General features: G+C 40.0%; 1 protein-coding gene across 1 annotated transcript in view; it reads left to right on the forward strand.

Moving 5' to 3' along the window:
- Positions 1-19,333, forward strand: part of SYNPR (synaptoporin) — a 298,829-nt gene that overhangs the window by 233,815 nt on the left and 45,681 nt on the right. The window contains exon 4 of the mRNA XM_002915439.4: positions 19,094-19,292. Coding sequence (XP_002915485.1) covers positions 19,094-19,292 — 199 coding nt within the window. The remainder of the gene's footprint in view (positions 1-19,093; positions 19,293-19,333) is intronic.

Genomic DNA, 19,333 nt, shown 5'->3' on the forward strand with positions numbered 1-19,333 from the left:
AAGGAAAGGAAAGGAAAGGAAAGGAAAGGAAAGGAAAGGAAAGGAAAGGAAAGGAAAGGAGGAAGGAGGGAGGAAGGAAGGAAGGAAGGAAAAGAAAGGAAGGCAGGAAATGGAGAGGGGAGGAGAGGAGAAGGGGGGGAGGAAAGAGAAGAAAGAAAGAAAGAAAGAAAACCGACCACTGTGGGCAACTGAGACTCAGTCTTGCTGGGGATCCTCTGAGAAACTGTGTGGAATACACCCAAGAATCCTAAGACCAGAGAGCAGGAAGGCTGCAGCATTTACCCACTGACTTTCATCCCCCAGTGTTCGAAGGCTACATCCAAGAGGTTAATTCCCATACACCTCCAGCTATGCCTACTTACAGCAGAGAAGTCTTCCTTGGGCCAAAGAAGGCCCTCAGAAAGGAGAGGTAAGGTGGGAGGTTTATCAATATCTCCAACAGCTGCCTAAAGTCAGGTGGGCCAAGGAAACATGGTGCAGGGCATCACCCATGTCTACTACAGGAGAACAACTGTTTATTCCATCAGGCATAACCGTAGTCAATATTCATTGAGCACTTTGTACCAGGCATGACGCTAAGCCTTTTATGGTTATCATGTTATTTAATCTTTGCAACAACCCTGTGAGAGAGATCCTATTACTATCATCCTCTACAGACAAGGAAATTAAGAAGTTTGCCAAGGTGACAAAGCACATAAATGGTGGAGATTTGAATCTGAGCAGTCTGATTAAAGACCCTGCTTTAAACAATACTTTACTCATGAAGGGCAAGGGGCAGAAAACCAAGGCAATGGTAACTCAAAGATGGGGAAAGTACTGAGGCATGTAATCCTCGGGGAAGTCTTCATGGAAGAAATACACCTGAGTAATACTTTAAGACTAATTAAATAGAAAAGTGCAGAAAAAGAAATGAGCCTGTGCATGATAAGGTGAGGAAAGAGGAAGGTGGAAGGGGGCTTAACATAAAGGACATGAGTTCAGAAAAATACCCGCATTAGAGTATACACAGAGTTGGTCTTTGTGATAAGGATAGGCATATATATTACTGCATGTAGCTCTATGTTTGTTCATTCAATAAATATGTATTGAGCCTCTGTGTCATACTTGGCATGGACATACAAAGATTAGAAAAAGGAGAAACAGACATGATCTTCTAGGGAAAAGACCTACACAGTAGATCCGTGTTGTTTCTGTTTTCTAGTATTGGAATCCTTTCAGTGAAGAATCCATTCAGTGATGTTTCTGTGGAGCACCATCTCCTCTTACACCCTACACATTTACACACACATTCACACATGAGTATGGACATACACACAAGCACACACACCCTAAGCAGCTAGTGACAGCCTGGCTAATTCCAGCACCCATCACCTTGGCCTCGGTAATTGGTTTAGATATGGACTCAGTGACCTAATTTGGATTTTTCTATTGAAGCTGAGAGTTGGCCTCTGATGGTCAGGAATACTGAGGGGGTAAGGTATGGGTATGAGGCTGTGATCTTGCCCAACCATGTAGAGCAAGATTAAAGCCAAGCAAAGGCAAGCGGATTTGAAGAATGGTCAGTGCCCTGCCAGTATTTTTTTTTTTTAATTCTTGGAGTCAGCCTGACGGTAAACAAGAGATAAATCTCATCTCAAATTTTTCTAGAAGAAATCTCCTTGATTGCACATGGAATAAGAAAAGGAGAATGATTAAGTGAACTCTTCTTAACATGGCATTTTATAAAACTTGATCAACCAAAGATGCAGGGTTACAATCTATTCTCCTAGTCAATCTGCAGGACACCAAGATGCATGAGTCCTTTCTACGAAACTGATTCATCTACAGGCTATCGGATCCACTGAATCTTTATATAAGTGGAATTCTGAAATAGTTGTGTAGATTTCAGATGGGAATTTGAATAGGTTAGTTTTTCTTTGATTGAAAGAGCCAAACCTATTGAGTACTAAACCCTGCTAATTATAATCCTCCTTTTATAAAACTCTTTCTCTTCTCACTCATTCCCCTAATCTACTTTGGTTCATGTTCCTTGGCTCCAGATCCAGACTATGAATGTTGGCATAGGTTGGCCAAATTTAAAATTTCTTTCACAAGATTTAGGAGCCCAGAGAAGCTAAACATAGAAATGCAAAGTTAAAAATACTTTCAGAAAAGCATGCTTTTGAATCAAGCAGCAATATCCAGTGTCCTGTTATAAAATGACTACCTTCTCAAGAGGGTACTTGGAATGAAAGTAGAAAACTAGAGAAATGATATGAGGTAGCAACAAAGAGGGAGGGTAAATAAAAGAGAGAAGAAGAAATGGATTTTATCAAACTTTGATATGCCAGTGGGCATATTCTGTAGCTGATGCCTGTTTAAGATAAAGGATGAAATAGGCCTCTGTTTCTATCTGAGATGCTCCAGTCACTTGTAAAGCAGCTAGATTAAAGTCAATTGAATGAATAAATAAGCACCCACAATGTGCAGGCACTGTGCTAGGTGCTAGGAGCACAATAAGGAACTAGAACCTCTAAAAAAAAAAAAAAGAAGAAGAAGAAGAAGAAAAGAAAAGGGGGCGCCTGGGTAGTGCAGGCATTAAGCATCTGCCTTCGGCTCAGGGAGTGATCCCAGCATTCTGGGATCGAGCCCCGCATCAGGCTCCTCGCTGGGAGCCTGCTTCTTCCTCTCCCACTCCCCCTGCTTGTGTTCCCTCTCTCGCTGGCTGTCTCTCTGTCAAATAAATAAATAAAATCATAAAAAAAAAAAGGAACTAGAATCTCTTTCTCCACATGTGTTCTTCTGTATTGGCCTCCTTATCCTGGAGTAGTATCCAGTATGCCTATCTTTAATTTTTAAGCCCAGGAGATGAAACATGACAATTCATTATGTCTGGGTCTGATGAGCAAAACTAAAAATAAAGGAACTGTTCAGAAAAGGAAAAACAGGTCCCAAGTAAGAAAAATATCAGATGTCCACTATATGGGGATACCCAGACAACACTTGCTCCACCTGTTGCAAAGGCCCATCTGTAGGCCTCAGTATGTGACTCACTTTTGGGGATGAGATAAGGATGGAGAGGTGGTGTTTATAGTGGGTAATCATGACAATAGAACTTCTAAGTCTGACCACTCTTGTCCTGCTTCTAGCCTGAGAGACCTTGAGAAGTGAAATGCAAAGACCAAGGAACATTCATAACCTGATAAAGGCTTCTCCTTTCTGGATCATGCACGGACAGTCAGCTGGTTAGTGAATATCTAGGTAATGCCATCCGCAGTCAGACAGGAGCCCTTATTCAGGTTTTGCTAAAGATGACTTGCATGCAATAGGTACTCAATAAATATCTGTTGAATGAAAGCACTGTCTGTGTAAAATGGTGAATCAGGCCATGTGTGACCATATTACTTGAATTACTAAAAATGGTCATAAGAAAAACGAAATGATTTAGGAGGAGTAAAAAGTCATTACCTAGAGTAGCTGTTCTCAAACGTTAAGTCCCAAGACGCCTCTACATTCTTAAGAATGATTGAGGACTGCAGTGAGCTGCTTATTTGTGTGGATTATATTCGTGAATAGTTACCATATTAGAAATAAAACAGAAATTTGTAAAATATAAGAATGTGCAAGTAGGCATTCCATGAGCCATCAGAACAAAGACTACACCCCACAACATGTCACTTCTGGAAAACTCCACTGTACACTTTTGGAAGAATGAGTGTGACAAGGACAAATAGCATATTGGTGTTTTGGTTTGAAAATAGTGTCGCTCTTGTGGCTGCCCCCCCGCCAGGGCTTCACATATTCTCAGGGGTCTCTGAACCACAGTTTGAGGAATTCTGATCTAAAGTTTTCAGAAACATTATTTCTAAGAAGCTAAACAAAAAATACTGCATATAAAATTACTTGTAAGACTTATTTGTAGCATATGTTCACATGGTTTAGAACTTGATTTTTAATTATTAGGAGAGGAAGCTAGATTGAGTTTCTGTTCTCTTCCCTTCAAATATTTCATGAATCAAGAAGAACTATAATCATAGAAGGGTTTTTGTTTTGTTTTGTTTTGTTTCATTGGAGATCTTCCCAATGATTAAATGCCTTTTTTCTTTTTAAGACCTTTTGACCCTTCTATGAATAGACTGGTGTCTTTCCAATCAAATCCTTGCTAGACCTTGTATGGAACCTGCCTTTCATGTAAGACTGGCCTGAACCCAGATGATTTATCAGAGGCAGAAGTTCAGGAGACTGGCTTGGATAAGCAGGAAGGGGTTGAGCTGACACAATGGAGGATTAACTGAGACCACAAACATGTATATAGACTCCCAACAGGTGAGGGAAGGAAGACATCTCTTTCCTTTTCCTAGACAGCTTGAAGGATTAAGTTTCATTCTCAATGCTAGCTTCACCACTGCAAGCAAAGGGAAGATGGCATTGGCTTCAAAGTTGTCAAGTCATTCCCGAAGAATTTTGTTCCAGGAACAGTGTGAGGTGACCCTGAAGGTCCCAAGGTTAATTCCCAACCCAAACCAAATATGCAGGAAAACTATTTCCTAGAGCCAATTTTCCAAATAATCATTTTGCTAAAAGATAGATTTTTCTCTTCAAAAATATTGTCACTGTATGAGCTTCTCTGGGCCAAGCCCTCTACCACACTCACACTCCCAACACACACACACACACACACACACACACACACCTACATTCTTACCAGCCTTCAACTTAAGACATGGTAGCAAAACAGCTGTAGTAAAATCTCCTTGACAGTTTCAGGTTAATTGATTATTTGCCAATTGATTTTTCAGCCAATTAAGTTTTAACAAACTAGTTTTTCCTGTATCAACCATTCTGAAAAATTTGCATAGCTCCTTTCCTCTGGGGGCATATATGGAACTGACATAGATGAGTCCCTGAGAAAGGCTGAGGAAACATCCCGTCTGCCAGAGATGCATAAAGCATTTGTTGGGAGACAAAAGGAAGAATGTGCCACTGTGCAATGAGAATCCCTCTGGACAGACCAGTTGTAGTTGATTGACTTCCTATATGCTCAGCCTCTGTCTCCTCATCAACAGGGTAGGTATAATAGTGATTATACCTCTCACAACTCTGGTAAAGAATAAAGGAAAGACAGTGTGTAAAGCACATAGTTCAATGGTTAGCACAGAGACAGGGATCAATAACTACTAGTTGTTACTGTTAGCAATTATCATTAAGGACAGAAAATTGTTCCTCAAATGACACTTTCTCACGTCCAGGCCTCAAGCCCTCACTTTTCCAGCTCTCTAGCCGCCATACCCTCTCCACCCTCATTTAAATGTCACCTCCCCAAACAAGCCTTCTCAAGTCTCCTAGACTAGCTTAGGGCCCCTGTATATCCCTGGTCTTGACCCTCATTTCCACTTACAGAAACAGATTGTTTGGTTGTCTGCTTTTTCTGCGAAGAAATACCCTGAGAGAGGAAACTATCTCCTTATTGTTTACTCTGATATGCATCATCCCTAGTGCAGTGCTTGTGGAAGATGGATGAATGAACAAGGCATCAGCTGGAACCATGGTACTGAAGCCTGGTCCTGACAATGGAGCAAAGCCAGTACACAGCTGCACAAGTATACCTAGGACCACAGAGTCTATGAGAAAGACCTGTGAAGGTCTGAAGGAGAGGGCTCTGTTGAGCTTCTCCATCAGGCCCCAGAAGCCTGTGAGTTGGCTTCCATTTTTGACTTCTAGATCCTGTGGCCCTTCCGACCTCCAGACATGAACTCCCTGGGCCACTGGAGAGTCTTCCCCATGGGAAATGAAGGATAGTAGAAGGTCCACTGATCTAGGAGCAAAAACTTAAGTTGTGATTCTTTCACTGTGTGATTTTGATCAAGTGCCTGCACTTCTCTGAGCCCTGGTTTCCTCTGGCAGAACAGCTGAGGCGTCTCTTTCTGCAATTCCATGAGGTAGGAGCAGGATCAGCTTCCAGAACAATATCTGGTCTCAGGCTTTAATAAGATCTGTCCTATCTCTTTCTATGCTTTTTTCTTCCCTCCCTCCATTTCTTCTTTATGTAACAAATATGTGTTGAGTATTTACCCTGAACCAGATACAACCTGTCATTCAGTTAAAGAGAGGTCGACACAATAAACAGGATCCTTGCCTTCCTGCTATTTATGTCCTAGTGGGAGAGACACAGATAAGCAGGATAACTTCAGCCATTTAGATGATAAGAGTGATGAATAAAATAAAAGCAGAAAAATGGGATAGTGTGATAGAGAATAATGGATGGAACACCCTCTTTAGATTAGGTGGTCAGGGGAGGCCTCTCAGAGGTGGTTGCATTTGAGCTGAGACCTGAATGAGGAGGTGAAGCTGACAGTGGGCAATTTGAGATTAGTTCAAAGGCCCCAGGACTTGGGTAGGGGAAGTGCTCTAGGAAGAAAAAAATCAAGATGGCATGGTGATAGCAAACAAGTAGGCAAGATCCAGGTGATGTCAGTCCTTGTGGGCCCTGGTCAGGGGTCTGAATTTAGCTTCCAGTGCAAGGATAGCATTGGAGGAGAAATTTATGCAGGGGAGTGACATACTCTGATTTATGCTTTTAAAAGATTTCTTGTTGCGGTGTGGAAAATGAATTCCTACCTGTCATGTTCCAACTGCAACATGAAAACAGTATGATTAATCCCCTGGTTGCTGGCAAAGCACCAGAAACACGGGTGACATTATATTTGCTGATAATAAAGGGCACTTTTTCCATCCTGAGCTGATAAATATGTTGAACAAACTGTTTCTAGTTAACTAAAATGAACAGTGTTGACTTGTGTCTTCAACATTTTTTTCCAAAAAGGATTTGTGTATGTATGGTGATATTAATAACTGAAGAATTGGAAATGTACAATTCCATAGCCACTTGACAGGGCAATAGCTTTTTGGTGGTTTAAAAGAGATTGCATTTTGTTCTATATGTATAAGCAATTACTGTTTATTTCCTTATAATTTGGCAGATATATTGAATTTCCCACCAGCAATGGTTCTGCTAGGTTCCCTGTCCTGAACATTCAATGAGGCCAGTTATTATGTACAGAATGACATGACAGCAAACAACAACAGATGACCAAATAGCGGCTTGATAGGGTGGCTTTTTGACAAAGCAAAGTAGTAATAGAACATGCCATGTTTTCAGGTCTTTGAAATCTATTTTTTGAAAGCATTTTGGATTTTTAAAGTCAACATTAGTAATTAGATTACACCTTGAATTTTGAACTTCAGAAGCTCTTCACCCCTAAGAATAGTGACTATAGTTGTTAAATACATGCAACTCTACGATAAATGCAATGTATTCCATTATCTTAGTTGAGCCTTACAAAACCCCTATGAGGGTTAGGTGATGAGAAAGCTGAGGCTCAAAAAGGGCACAGAATTTTTCCAAGATCACATAGCTGGTAGTTGGTGGAGCTACTTTATCTTGCCTTCCAATTAGGAGAAAAATAAATAAAAAGGTGGTGCTCCCCTGGGCCCCAAATGGAGACAAATAGAAAGTATGCTAGGGCTGTAGGTGTATTGGAAGTCACATCTCATTGAATGGACTAATATTCTAATATTCTTCTGCACATTGCCCCCAGGTATAAGATTCAATGAGGTAAACAATGGATAGGGTGAAGGACCATTAATAATTTTATCTGTGTCGGGCAAAATGTAGGCCCGTGATATAGCCTCAAGTGAAATCTTTAGAACTAAGATGTTATTTCCACTTGTAGCACTAGGTCACCAAAATCATCAAGTTTAGTAAACCTTAACCTTTTGGAAGTAGGAGACCTACGAAAAATATGACAAAGTTATGACACATGACCCAGATAGATTATTTTTTTTATGATTATGAAGGTATCTGAGGTTTGTCATGAACCCCTGAAGTTCATCCATGGACACTCTTCAATCAGCCACTCATCTTAAATTTGAGAACACTGAGACCCAGAGAACAGCCTTACTTAAGGTCATACAGAAAATTGGTGCATAGATAGGCCCAAAAATCTAAGTCCTCTTACTTTTAATAGTTCCCAAATTCTATTCTGCAGGCTCTAGACTCTGGGAATTGTTCCATTTGAAATGACTCACTCTCGTCCTGAAAGTTTCCCCTTCTGCTTTTGGGATATTCATATATCTTTTACTTTATGAAATTTTGATGATAATAAATAATAATTACTGTTCTTAATTTTAATTTTTGTTTTGAAAGTCCTCATCTAGCTAAATAAAAAATTGATAGCTCCCTCTCTTACCAAATTTCTCCTGAAAGTTGTACTGATCCCAAAACTCTAAAATGCTGGGAATCACTGCTTTTGTTCACATGCCTCTCTATCTCCTCATCTCCCACCTGGAACGGGTGCAAAGCATATAGAAGCATCAGCCTTATCCTTGAATCTGATGTTTAACAGAAGTAAGGGGGCTCTACAGGGCCTGATTCCTTCTATATATTCGTATTGCACATATTGCAATGGGAAAAAAGAGGGAGGAAGTAGGTTAAAAGAGATTAGAGGGACATATCAACCAAATGCAATATACTAACTTCTCTGGGTCCTGATTCAAATATTTTTTTAAAGATCTTATTTAGAGAGCACAAGCAGGGGGAGCAGCAGGCAGAGGGAGAAGTAGGCTCCCCACCAAGCAGGGAGCCCGACACAGGACTTGATCCCAGGACCCTGGGATCATAACCTGAGCTGAAGGCAGACATTTAAGCAACTGAGCCACCCAGGCGTCCCATGGGTGCTGATTCAAATAAACCAACTTAAAGAGAGATAGTTTGAACATTGGACAGATAATTGATGATATAAAGAATTAACTGTTTTTAAGGTGTGAATTTAGTAGTGTTGTGGTTATGTTTTAAAATCTTCTGAATATTTACAGAAGAAATTATATGATGTCGGGAATTCATTTCCAAATAATCTATTGGTGGGGGAGGGGTGGTGGTGGGAGGCACTAGGTGGTAGTTGACATGAAAAAAGATTGGCCATGAGTTGGTGACAGTTGATCATGGGGAACAGAAACATGGGAGGTGATGGTATGATAGTGTTTACTTCATGTGGGTTTTCTATAATAAAAGCTTTTTCAAAAGGGAAAAGCAGTAAGCAAAAGGGACAACCCTAGTATATTCTTCATGGGAGTGCAAATTCCTACAATGTCTCAACAGGGGCTTTTGGCAATACCTATCAAAGTCCTTAAAATAATTCGTAACCCTTGTGATGGTTAATTTTTTTAAGGATAAACAAATATTTATTTATTGAGGTATAATTGTACATGTCTAAAGTGCACAATTTGGTAAGCCTTGACAAATGTCTATACCTCTGTAACCATCACCATAATCAGAATAATAAACATGTCTGTTGTCCACACATTTTCTCCTGCCCCTTGATGATTCCTTCTTCCTCCCTCTCATCCCATCTCAAGGCCACCATCGATCTGCTTAATATCACTAAGGAATAGTTGCATTTTTTTAGACTTTAAATGAATGAGATTCTACAGCAATGATTCTTTTTTTTTTTAATTTGGCTTTTTTTTTTTTTTTTACTCAGCATAATTATCTCGAGATTACCTGTGTTTCATGTATCAATATTCCATTCCTTTCTATTGCTAAGTGCTCTTCTACTGTATGGCTGTACCATAATTTATTGATTGTTGTGATGGTTAATTTTATGTAATTACTTAGTTAGACTATGGTGGCTGGTTTTTTGACCAAACACGAGTCTAGATGTTGTTATAATGGTATTTTTTTTTTTAGATGTGATTGACATTTACAATCAGTTGACTTTAAATAAAGCAGTATTTTCCAGGAAGTGAGTGATCCCATCCAATTAGTTGAAGTTCTGAGAAGCAAAGACTGAGGTCTCCTGTAAAGGAAGGAATTCTATCTCCAGACCACAATGCAGAAACTGGTTTTCTTGGCTTTGGACTCAAGACTGTAGCATTAACTCTTGCCTGAATGCTTTGCCTACCAGCTTGCCCTATGCATTTCAGACTTGTTGGCACCTACAATCATATGACCCAATCCTTTAAAATAAATTCCTTATATTAATTAAAATATACATCTTATTAGTTCTGTTTCTCTAGAGAACCCTGACTAATATACTCCTTTACCTAGCACTTCTGCTTGTAGAATAAACAGTTAAAGATTGGAAACAGTTGAAATGTCCACCCATGGGGGACTATTTAAAAAATTATGGTAAAACTGTACAATGTAACTATATAGAGCATTCTGGCACTGTAATTTGTCTATCCTGTGCATATATTATATGACTGTTAAAAAGAATAAGGTAGATCTTCTTTTTTTAAAAAAAGGTATGTATTAGTCATACTATTAAGTAATAAACAGCAGGTTAAAAACTGTTTGATTTTCATTTTTATAAGTTGTTAATACTGAGGATAGAAATGTGAAGAAACTTACATTTTCTTCCTATAATATTTCTATATTGGCTACATTTTTTAAATAGCATATTTTGACCAAATTAATGAATCAAATCAATTTGGCCTAAATTTAGACAAAAAGTAAAAGCAGACAGACTTCTGCTGCCCTCTCCCATGCTACCTGCATGTGTTTATCAATAATAATCTTATAGTCAAATCCTTTACATTGTTTATTCATGAAACATTTCTATACTAATCAAATAAAATGGAAAGATAGGCAGTTATCTAGATATTCAAGTTTAAAAAAGAAAACTCTGGGACAATTTTTGTTTCATAATTCAGTTGAGTCCAGTACTACAGTTCAGGGAAGACAAACAAGGTAGGAAAAAGGATTTTCTCTGCAATATACAGATAATGACCTTATTATCTATTTTAATTTGACAATGTAGAGGCAGTCTAAGTTCTGGATGACTCAAATTCTATTTGAAGAAACTAAAATTAATAAGTCATGGCTTCATGGTAATGACAGTGCCTCTTTGCAAGCCATTATAATGGGTTTTATAGAGTTTTCTTTCTCGGGGTCCCACTCTAGGACATGCCCTGGCCTCTAAAAGTCCATTTCTTTTTAATCACCTTGTAGTCTAAATTTTTATTTTGAAATGTTGGTATGAACACAAACTTGTGGGGGAGGGGAATGAAATTTGAAAAGATCCTTCTTAGCATAATACACTTCTAATAAATTGGATACATTTTTTTATGGCCTGTGGAGATGAAAGCCACATGCTGGGAGGGGGTGGGAAGCGGGCAGTCACTCTCCAGCTATGTCCTTGTGTGTGCATGTACAACAAATTGTGTAGAGAAAAGTATTGTTTGTAGTAACCTTGATTGAATCTTTCAGTGTCTAGCTCAGTTTCCTCTGCTCAGTGTTTATTATTGCTCTCCTTCAAAAAATTATCTTCTCTAATTATCATTAGTAGAGAGCACAGAAAGTAATGGAAAGTTCCTCCTATGGAGACAATAAACTTTAATACATTTAATACATAATCACATCAAGGAGAAATGCCCTTATTGTGTTTAAGAGCAGAAGTACAGCGTTTTGTCTCTCACTTTGTTTTTGTCTTTTAAGAAAACATTTTTAGTGAATATATGCTGTTGTTGAAGAGATGAAACTGCTCTTGATTCAGCTAAGGTTAGGACAAAGATGTCTGGAAAACGATGCTGGCTGCCTAAAAATGCCATTTACCTGAAGATAAGGAAGCTGGGGATCAGCTCTTAGGTCTAGCAGACAGGAGAGCAGGTCCACTGACCTTCCTGGGAACAAACAGCATCAGTAGAATCCCTGAGACAGTCTTAGGATGTTTGTGAACTGGATTGTTTTATATTTCTGCTTGCTTTGATGTTGGATAGAGTCTAGCAATGACCCTTTTAGTTAACAGAGGCATCCTGCATATACTGATACTTCTGGTCAGCGAGTCCTGCATCTCAGACAAACTCTCTCCCTTCTCCTTTGCAAGCTGAAGATTTCAAACTTGTTTCCGACTTGAGCAACCTAAATCCAAGTACTGGGACTTTCTCTCAGTTCTCACTGCAATGGGCATATTTCCCAAGACTGTTCTCAGTCCCCACCTTGTCCCCATCTTCTGCCCTTTCCACCCCAGATAGATACTGTACTTGTAGCCCTGTGATGTCATTCTCCCCAGATTTTGACCATAGTATAGAAATATGCCTCATGAGGAGCTGGTGGCCTAAAGGAAAACCTTGCTCTAATCAATATGCGAGTCTTTCAAACCAGTTTGAAATCACCCAGGAACCAGGGGAGCAGTGGACCAAGGTTCCCAGACCCCATACATTCATCCTATAACCACTCTTTTGTTGAAAAACAACTGTAAGTGGCAAGAAAGAGAGCTGGCCACAGGAAGGCCATCAGAAAAGCCAACAATGGTGTAAGAAGTCAGTAGATATGTGATAGATAAAATAAAAATTAATAGCACTATATTTTTTCATAGGAGAGCTTAAGAGTAAGAGCTTTGAGGTCAGATGGACTCTGTTCTGAGGCCCTTACTTCAACAAGTCACTTACCCTCTCTTCTCCCCACTTTCCTTGCTGCTAAAATAAGAGAAATAGTACACACTTCATCAAGTTTGAAGGTCCAAGTGAGATAAAATGTGAAAGCATTTGGCATGGTGCATGTCCTAGTAATAACCGTCATTGGGGATTGCCACCCAGTAGTAGTAGAATTGTCCTCAGTTTCTCACATAGCGGTGCCACATGCCCTGCTTTAGGTATGGTAAGAAAACCAGGGACATGAGAGACCAAGGGGCTTGTCCTTTTCAACCTCCTAGAAATCTCCATTCCCATTCCTCATGACTCATTGCTTAGCTTCTCCAATGACAGGCCCATGGGGCTCAACACATCCCTCTTGAATGATAGAAGGACTTGAGCATAATGGAGAATTTAGTAGTTTGGAAACCTAAGAGATGGAATTTGCACTTAAAAAAAAACAAACCTCAGAACTATTTTCCAGGTTTGCCTCTTCTCTATGCCAAGTGGGTGATCTTTGATGAGTCTTACAAGATGACTGAGCTCCAACTTCCTCATCAATAGAATGGAGAAGTTTTCTAGGGAGAAAAACAAACGTAGTGTGTGAATGTGTTGCTAAATGCCCAGGATTTTGTCATCATTTATTCTGTGAATCCTATAGGCTGAGCAAGTAGAGGTGTGTGTGAGTGTATACACACACACAAACACATTTATTATACAGACATATATGGCTAGCGAAAGAGAAGTCAATCTAAAACCAGACAAATGCCAATATTTCATACTGTGAAGAGAGAAAAAAAATGGAGCAAGAGAATTAAAGTCTCTATCAACTGATAAAAGGATTGAAACACAGGCTGTAGAAAATGATCAAGTGAAGAGAAACGTGCTTAGCACCACAATTTGCCAGTTGCCCTCTGATCTTCCTTTGGCCACTTTAATTCTGGCTATGAGAAATTCAGTGACAGCAGTTTGCTCTCTAACATCCTTAATGCTTCCTATATTTGCTCCTGCAAGATCACCACCATTGGGACATGTCATTATTGTCTCTCCCTGAGCCACCCCAGATGCTCTGTTAGGAACTTTAGTCCTGTTTTCTTCCACAGCAGGTGAAAGATATTGTCAATAATTTCAAAAGTCTTATTACCAGATGCCCATAATGGTATAGTACTTCCTAAACACGAATCTGTGCCTTCCTGTACTAAATATCTCACTTTGTATAAAGAACCACAGACACTGCAATGATCAATCTCAGTATATGATGTATCAGGTTCATTTGCCCTCTGCTTGCTTCTGGACCAAATGTTAGAACAACCCAGGTCAAAATATAGAAAATGGGAACCTTTTAATGACTTCCTATTGACTGGTCTGCAGGGATTCAACTCTGTTTTTGCTGGGTACACTGTAAAATGCTGGATTCACACACTTCAAGGTAGAAGAACAAGGAATGTTGGTTTAGAACCCTATTCAGTATAAGCCATCTGTGCACCATCAGATTAGATGGCTTGGTCATCTGTATGCAGACATTCAGCTGAAGATCTAAGGATGCTATCACTTCTGAAGCAGAGGGGCAGAAATGTAGGGTAGTTACTAGTGTCGGCTCCACCTAATCTGCTTGCACTCGAGACTCGTCCCTACGCCCTCCACTAGCCACATGACCTCAGGCAAGCTCACTGCGCACTCCAAGCCTCAGTCTCCCCATCTGTATAATGGTCCTAGTAATAGCACCTACCTAAGAAAGGTGTTATGAGTATTAGGTGAGAAAAGGTCTGTAAAGAAGCTAGCACATGACTAGAAGTTGAAAAATGTCAGTGCTTGTTATCATAAACATTTTTATTAATAAAGCAATGTCTACTTGCTTAATATTTTTCCAGGCCCTGAAAACAGAACTAAAAACTATGGGTGCCTAGCAGTCCCTTTTAATGTTATTGAAGCACCAGTAAAATGTTTAATAGACTGGGGTTATGCATTAGTAAAATTTTTTTTAAAAATCTACTCGAACATGGAGGCTTTTCTTTGATAGACACAATGCAGTAAAATCCAATGAAATTCAATTACCCCTTGATTGAGTCAGGCCAACCCAGAAGGGAATTAGACACTTGAAATCAAAAGAATTGCTTTTGGTCCCTTTTGCAGGCTCAGCAATTGCTCCCTGATGAGTTCCTCACAAGATCAGAGGTGGCCCCACTGGCTCCCAGATTCTGTCAGCCGACACTCTCTATCTGTACAGAACAGTTTTTTCCTTGTTTAGGTTCTAAATGAATATTTGCTTCCAAAATTATTACAGATGCTAAATGCATGCTGACTATAAAAATCTCTCCCTCCAAAATAAACCATACATATTTATGCATGTATCAGTATCTGATGCTTAAAAGAACCTCTCTGTTAAAATATATGTGTTTAGTAATACAGATCATCATATAGCATTAAAAATGTTCAGTCCTGTGGATTATTATACTCCGAGTGTTTTGAGCTGACGTGCTCTTTCTTTATAAATGATCCCTATTCCCTTTCACAGAATAGGCATTAGCTTGGAACTCACTTCCATTTCCCCTCTTTCTCTTGATTTCACCCCAGTGTGACTGGTGAGCTAATACCAAGCTGTAAATCACTGGCGTTAATAAGCAAATTTGTTAGTGATTTTTGTGTATGTGTGCCTTGTACAGATAACCACAATTAACATTTACTGTAAAGCAACATAATAAGTTAGTGATGGGGAAATGTTCATATTCACCTGATCGCATAGGGGGAAAAAACCCCACCCAGTTCTTTTATTCTCCCTCTCCCCGCTGCCCCCACCACACACAAAGATTGCAGACCCAGTCTGTGCATGTCAGCAGAGGGAACTGGTGTGTTGGAAGCATCGCTGATTCTGGCATCTGGAAAGCAAGTGTGTATATCTCTGAATAGTTGCAGCAGGTGACATGGCCCTGCCTGCTATTTTTGTTTTGTATATTGTTTATTATTAAAAAAAAATCTTCCCAAACTTCATCTTAAGATAAAGACCCAGATTTATAACCTGGCCCACATTACCCCATGGTGAGGGCCCCTGATGACTTCTTCATCTCATCTGAAACCACTCATTCTCTTTTCCTACCATGTTCCAATTTTCCAAGACACAGTTCATCTCCTCCCATGTGTGATGTTCCTGGCCTATGCAGGGTCTTGGCACATGCTCTTTCTTACCTATTTTTTAACAGCTTTATTGAGATATAATCCACACACTCTACAATTCATTCACTTAAAATGTACACCTTGATGGTTTTCAGTATATTCAGAGTTGTGCATCCATCACCACAGCCAATTCTAGAACATTTTCATTGCCCCCAAAAAAATCCTGCCTCACTTAGCCATCATCCCCTGTTCTCCTATCCCCATCACCACCACCCCCAGCCTAGGTAAATGCCAGCCTACTCTTTGTCCCCATAGATTGGCCTTTCCTGAACATTTCATACAAATGGAATCCTACAACCTGTGGTCCTTTCTTCCACTTAGCAGAAGGTTCTCAAGGTTCGTCCGTGTTGCAGTGTGCTTCAACACTTCCCCCTTCTCATTGATAGATAATATTCCATTGTGTGGATGCACCACATTTTATCTATCCATCTATCAGCTGATAGACATTTGAGTTGTTTTCACTTTTTGGCTATTACGAATAGCGCTGCTATGAGCATTCTTGTACAAGCTTTTGTGCAGACAAATGTTACCATTTCTCTTGGGTATGTATCTAGGGGAAGTGGAGTTGCTGGATCATATGCTAACTCTATGTTTAACCATTTGAAAAACTGCCAGACTGTTTTTCCAAAGTGGCTGCACCATTTTACATTTCCACCAGCATTATATGGAAGCCCCAATCAATAGGTCTAATTAGAACTTGTATGCCAATTTTATCTTGTTATTCTTACCCAATCTTACCAACACTTGTTATTCCGGTCTTACAGTCTTTTTCATTATAGTCTAGTGAATATATAGTCATATTTCATTGTGTTTTCATTCTTAACTTTTGATCTGGATAATCTCTACCCATTTTTCAAGTGGCAATTCAAAAGTCACTTCTATAAGGAATCTTACCTTGACCGCCCCACCCCAGACTAGCCTCGGGCTCCTCTCAGAAAACCTATCTTTTCCCTCTACATTTGAAGGTCCCCATGGGCAGGGGCCATCCAAGGCTCCTTACTCTACCCCAGCATCTCGCCATTGAATGAACTACTAGCTGCTTGCTAAAAATCTGTGGAATGATGACATATATAAAATAATTAGAAAAAGGTATACATTATCTGAAAATCACCTGTATGAGAATAATTGGCATGATTACATTTTAAAGCTATTTCATTTTTCGGCATTCCCACAGACCAAACCATTGAGAAACATTTTAATATCTCTGGCAAGGGGTGGAAAGGAACTCTACAATGTAACCATGACGAATGCTTCTGTTTCCCTGAATTACACCGAACCATACACCTTTCTGGTTGACAAGAAACAGGAGAAGCCTCAGTATACACAAGCAGGATTGAGTAGACTGTAAACAGCTCTCTCTTAAGTCAAGCAATAAATAAAAAAGACTGGGAACTCAGGGGGACTGGACTTCCCTGCACTGGTTGTCAATGAAGTTACGTCCCTAGAGATTCTGGATGAGTAGGTCTAGGACAAGGCCCTGGAATGTCTGTTTTTAACAAGGCCTCTAGTGATTGCAATGCTAGTGGCCCATGAGCTTCACTTGGAAAAACATTCATCCTACTTAATATTCTCATCACTTAATAAACAGGTTAATGTAGAAGTTAAAAACTCAAGCTCTAGAGTCAGACACCAATTTAAATCCCTGCCCAATTTATTAGCTACGTGGCTTAGGACAAATTTCTCAATCTTTCTAAGCCCATTTCATTACGCTGTCAAGGGGGCTGCGGCAATAAAGGGCCTACGTCATAGGCTTGCCTTGGGCATTCAATTAAATAATGAGTACAAAACACAGTATCTGGCGCATAAGAAACGCTCCAGTGTTGGGCACCTGCGTGGCTCAGTTGGTTGAGCATCCGACTCTTGGTTTTGGCTCAGGTCATGATCTCATGAGTTGTGGGATCGGGCCCCACATGGGGATCCATGCTCAGTGGAGAATCTGCTTGAAGAGGCTCTCCCTCTGCCCCTCCCTCTGCTCGCTCTCCCTCTCTCTCTCAAATAAATAAATAAAATTTTCAGGAAAAAAAAGAAATGCTCCAATGTTAGTTGCTATTGTTATTACTATTTTATCATTATATTATTATTTTTTTTTAAAGATTTTATTTATTTATTCGACAGAGACAGCCAGTGAGAGAGGGAACACAAGCAGGGGGAGTGGGAGAGGAAGAAGCAGGCTCATAACAGACGAGCCTGATGTGGGGCTCGATCCCATAACGCCGGGATCACGCCCTGAGCCGAAGGCAGACGCTTAACCGCTATGCCACCCAGGCGCCCCTATATTATTATTTAAAGTATAAGAATGTACACAACAAATCTGTTTTAAAAGGAATCAGTTTTGCTTAGTAAGAAAAATACTTTCTAAGTATTAATTGGGAAATTACCAGGTTCATCAATGGCTTTATCATTATTGTTACTTTCATAGATAAGTTTCCAAGTGGTACTTTGCTGATTTCACTGCTATGGCTATTTCCAAGTGCTTCCCTAATACTCAAGGAATAATTTAGTTCATTTCTTATGAAGCAAAATTTTGGCTCCTATATTAAATTATAGTTTACCACCTAGTAGCTCACATCATGAGCTACTGTATTGCATATAACACATTTCCTTAGGTGTCATTTGTTGAGCAGAAAGTATTACCCCCCAAATCTTATTTTTCTCTATTAGGTAATATATTGAGTCTGAATGCTTTCCTAATAGAACTTACCCTCTAAAATAGAAGTTTTAAAGTTCAATCAAATTAGTATCGATCTGTCATCTTACAGAATCAAAAATGTTCATTCATTTTTCCAAGTCCTATATACTGAGTGCCTAACGAGCGTCAGACATTCAGGATACACAGAGAAGAAGAAAATCAAATTTCCATCATCATGGAAATCTTTGTGGAAAGATGAAGTCATTGTGCCCTTTCCATGAAGTGATTAAATACATCATCAAGATAGTGTGGTTAGTGATGAGTGCTATGAATGATGTTAACCAGGGCGATGGGATAGAAAATGTCTACCCGAAAGGAGCTATTTTAGATTAATAGGAAAAAGCTCTCCCAGGAGATGGCTTTTGAATACCAACAAGGTGCCAGCCATGGAAAATGTCAGGGGACAGAGTGCTTGAGGAAAAGAGAACAGTCGACAAAATGACCGTAAGCCAGGACTGAGCCACAAGGACCTGATGTAAGACCTGGTGGGTCACATTAAGGAGTTAGAGTTTGAGTCCAAGCACAATGAGAAAGCATTGGGGAATTTGGGCAGGAGGATGTCAGATAGTGTAATTAATTGACATTTCAGGCTCTCTCTCCCTCCGCACCTCCCCTCTGTTCCAGTGATTAGCCATTGGGAAACCCAGTGGAATGATGTTTCCCTGAAATATTTACTTCCACATTTCCAGCAGTAACCTCTGTGATCTCTTTAATGCACCTGTCACGGAAGCATGCCGTAAAACTCCGCAGTCACCCCTGCTTTGCTTTAGAACATGTCCATGCACAGCTCCTCCTCGCCCGGTCTCCTTTGCATTGTAAAGAGTCTCCTTTGCTCTGGCTCTTCAGGTTGCACCAGGTGACCTTTGAGGTGCCCACCTGCGAGGGGAAGGAGCGGCAAAAGCTGGCACTGATTGGTGACTCCTCGTCTTCCGCTGAGTTCTTCGTCACGGTCGCTGTCTTCGCCTTCCTCTACTCCCTGGCCGCCACCGTCGTTTACATTTTCTTCCAGAACAAGTATCGAGAGAACAACCGGGGCCCACTCATCGTAAGTGGCTCACTTCTTGTAATAACTCTTTCTGTCCCCTT

Source organism: Ailuropoda melanoleuca, chromosome 4 (genome assembly GCF_002007445.2).
Source record: "Ailuropoda melanoleuca isolate Jingjing chromosome 4, ASM200744v2, whole genome shotgun sequence".
Lineage (NCBI taxonomy): Eukaryota > Metazoa > Chordata > Mammalia > Carnivora > Ursidae > Ailuropoda > Ailuropoda melanoleuca.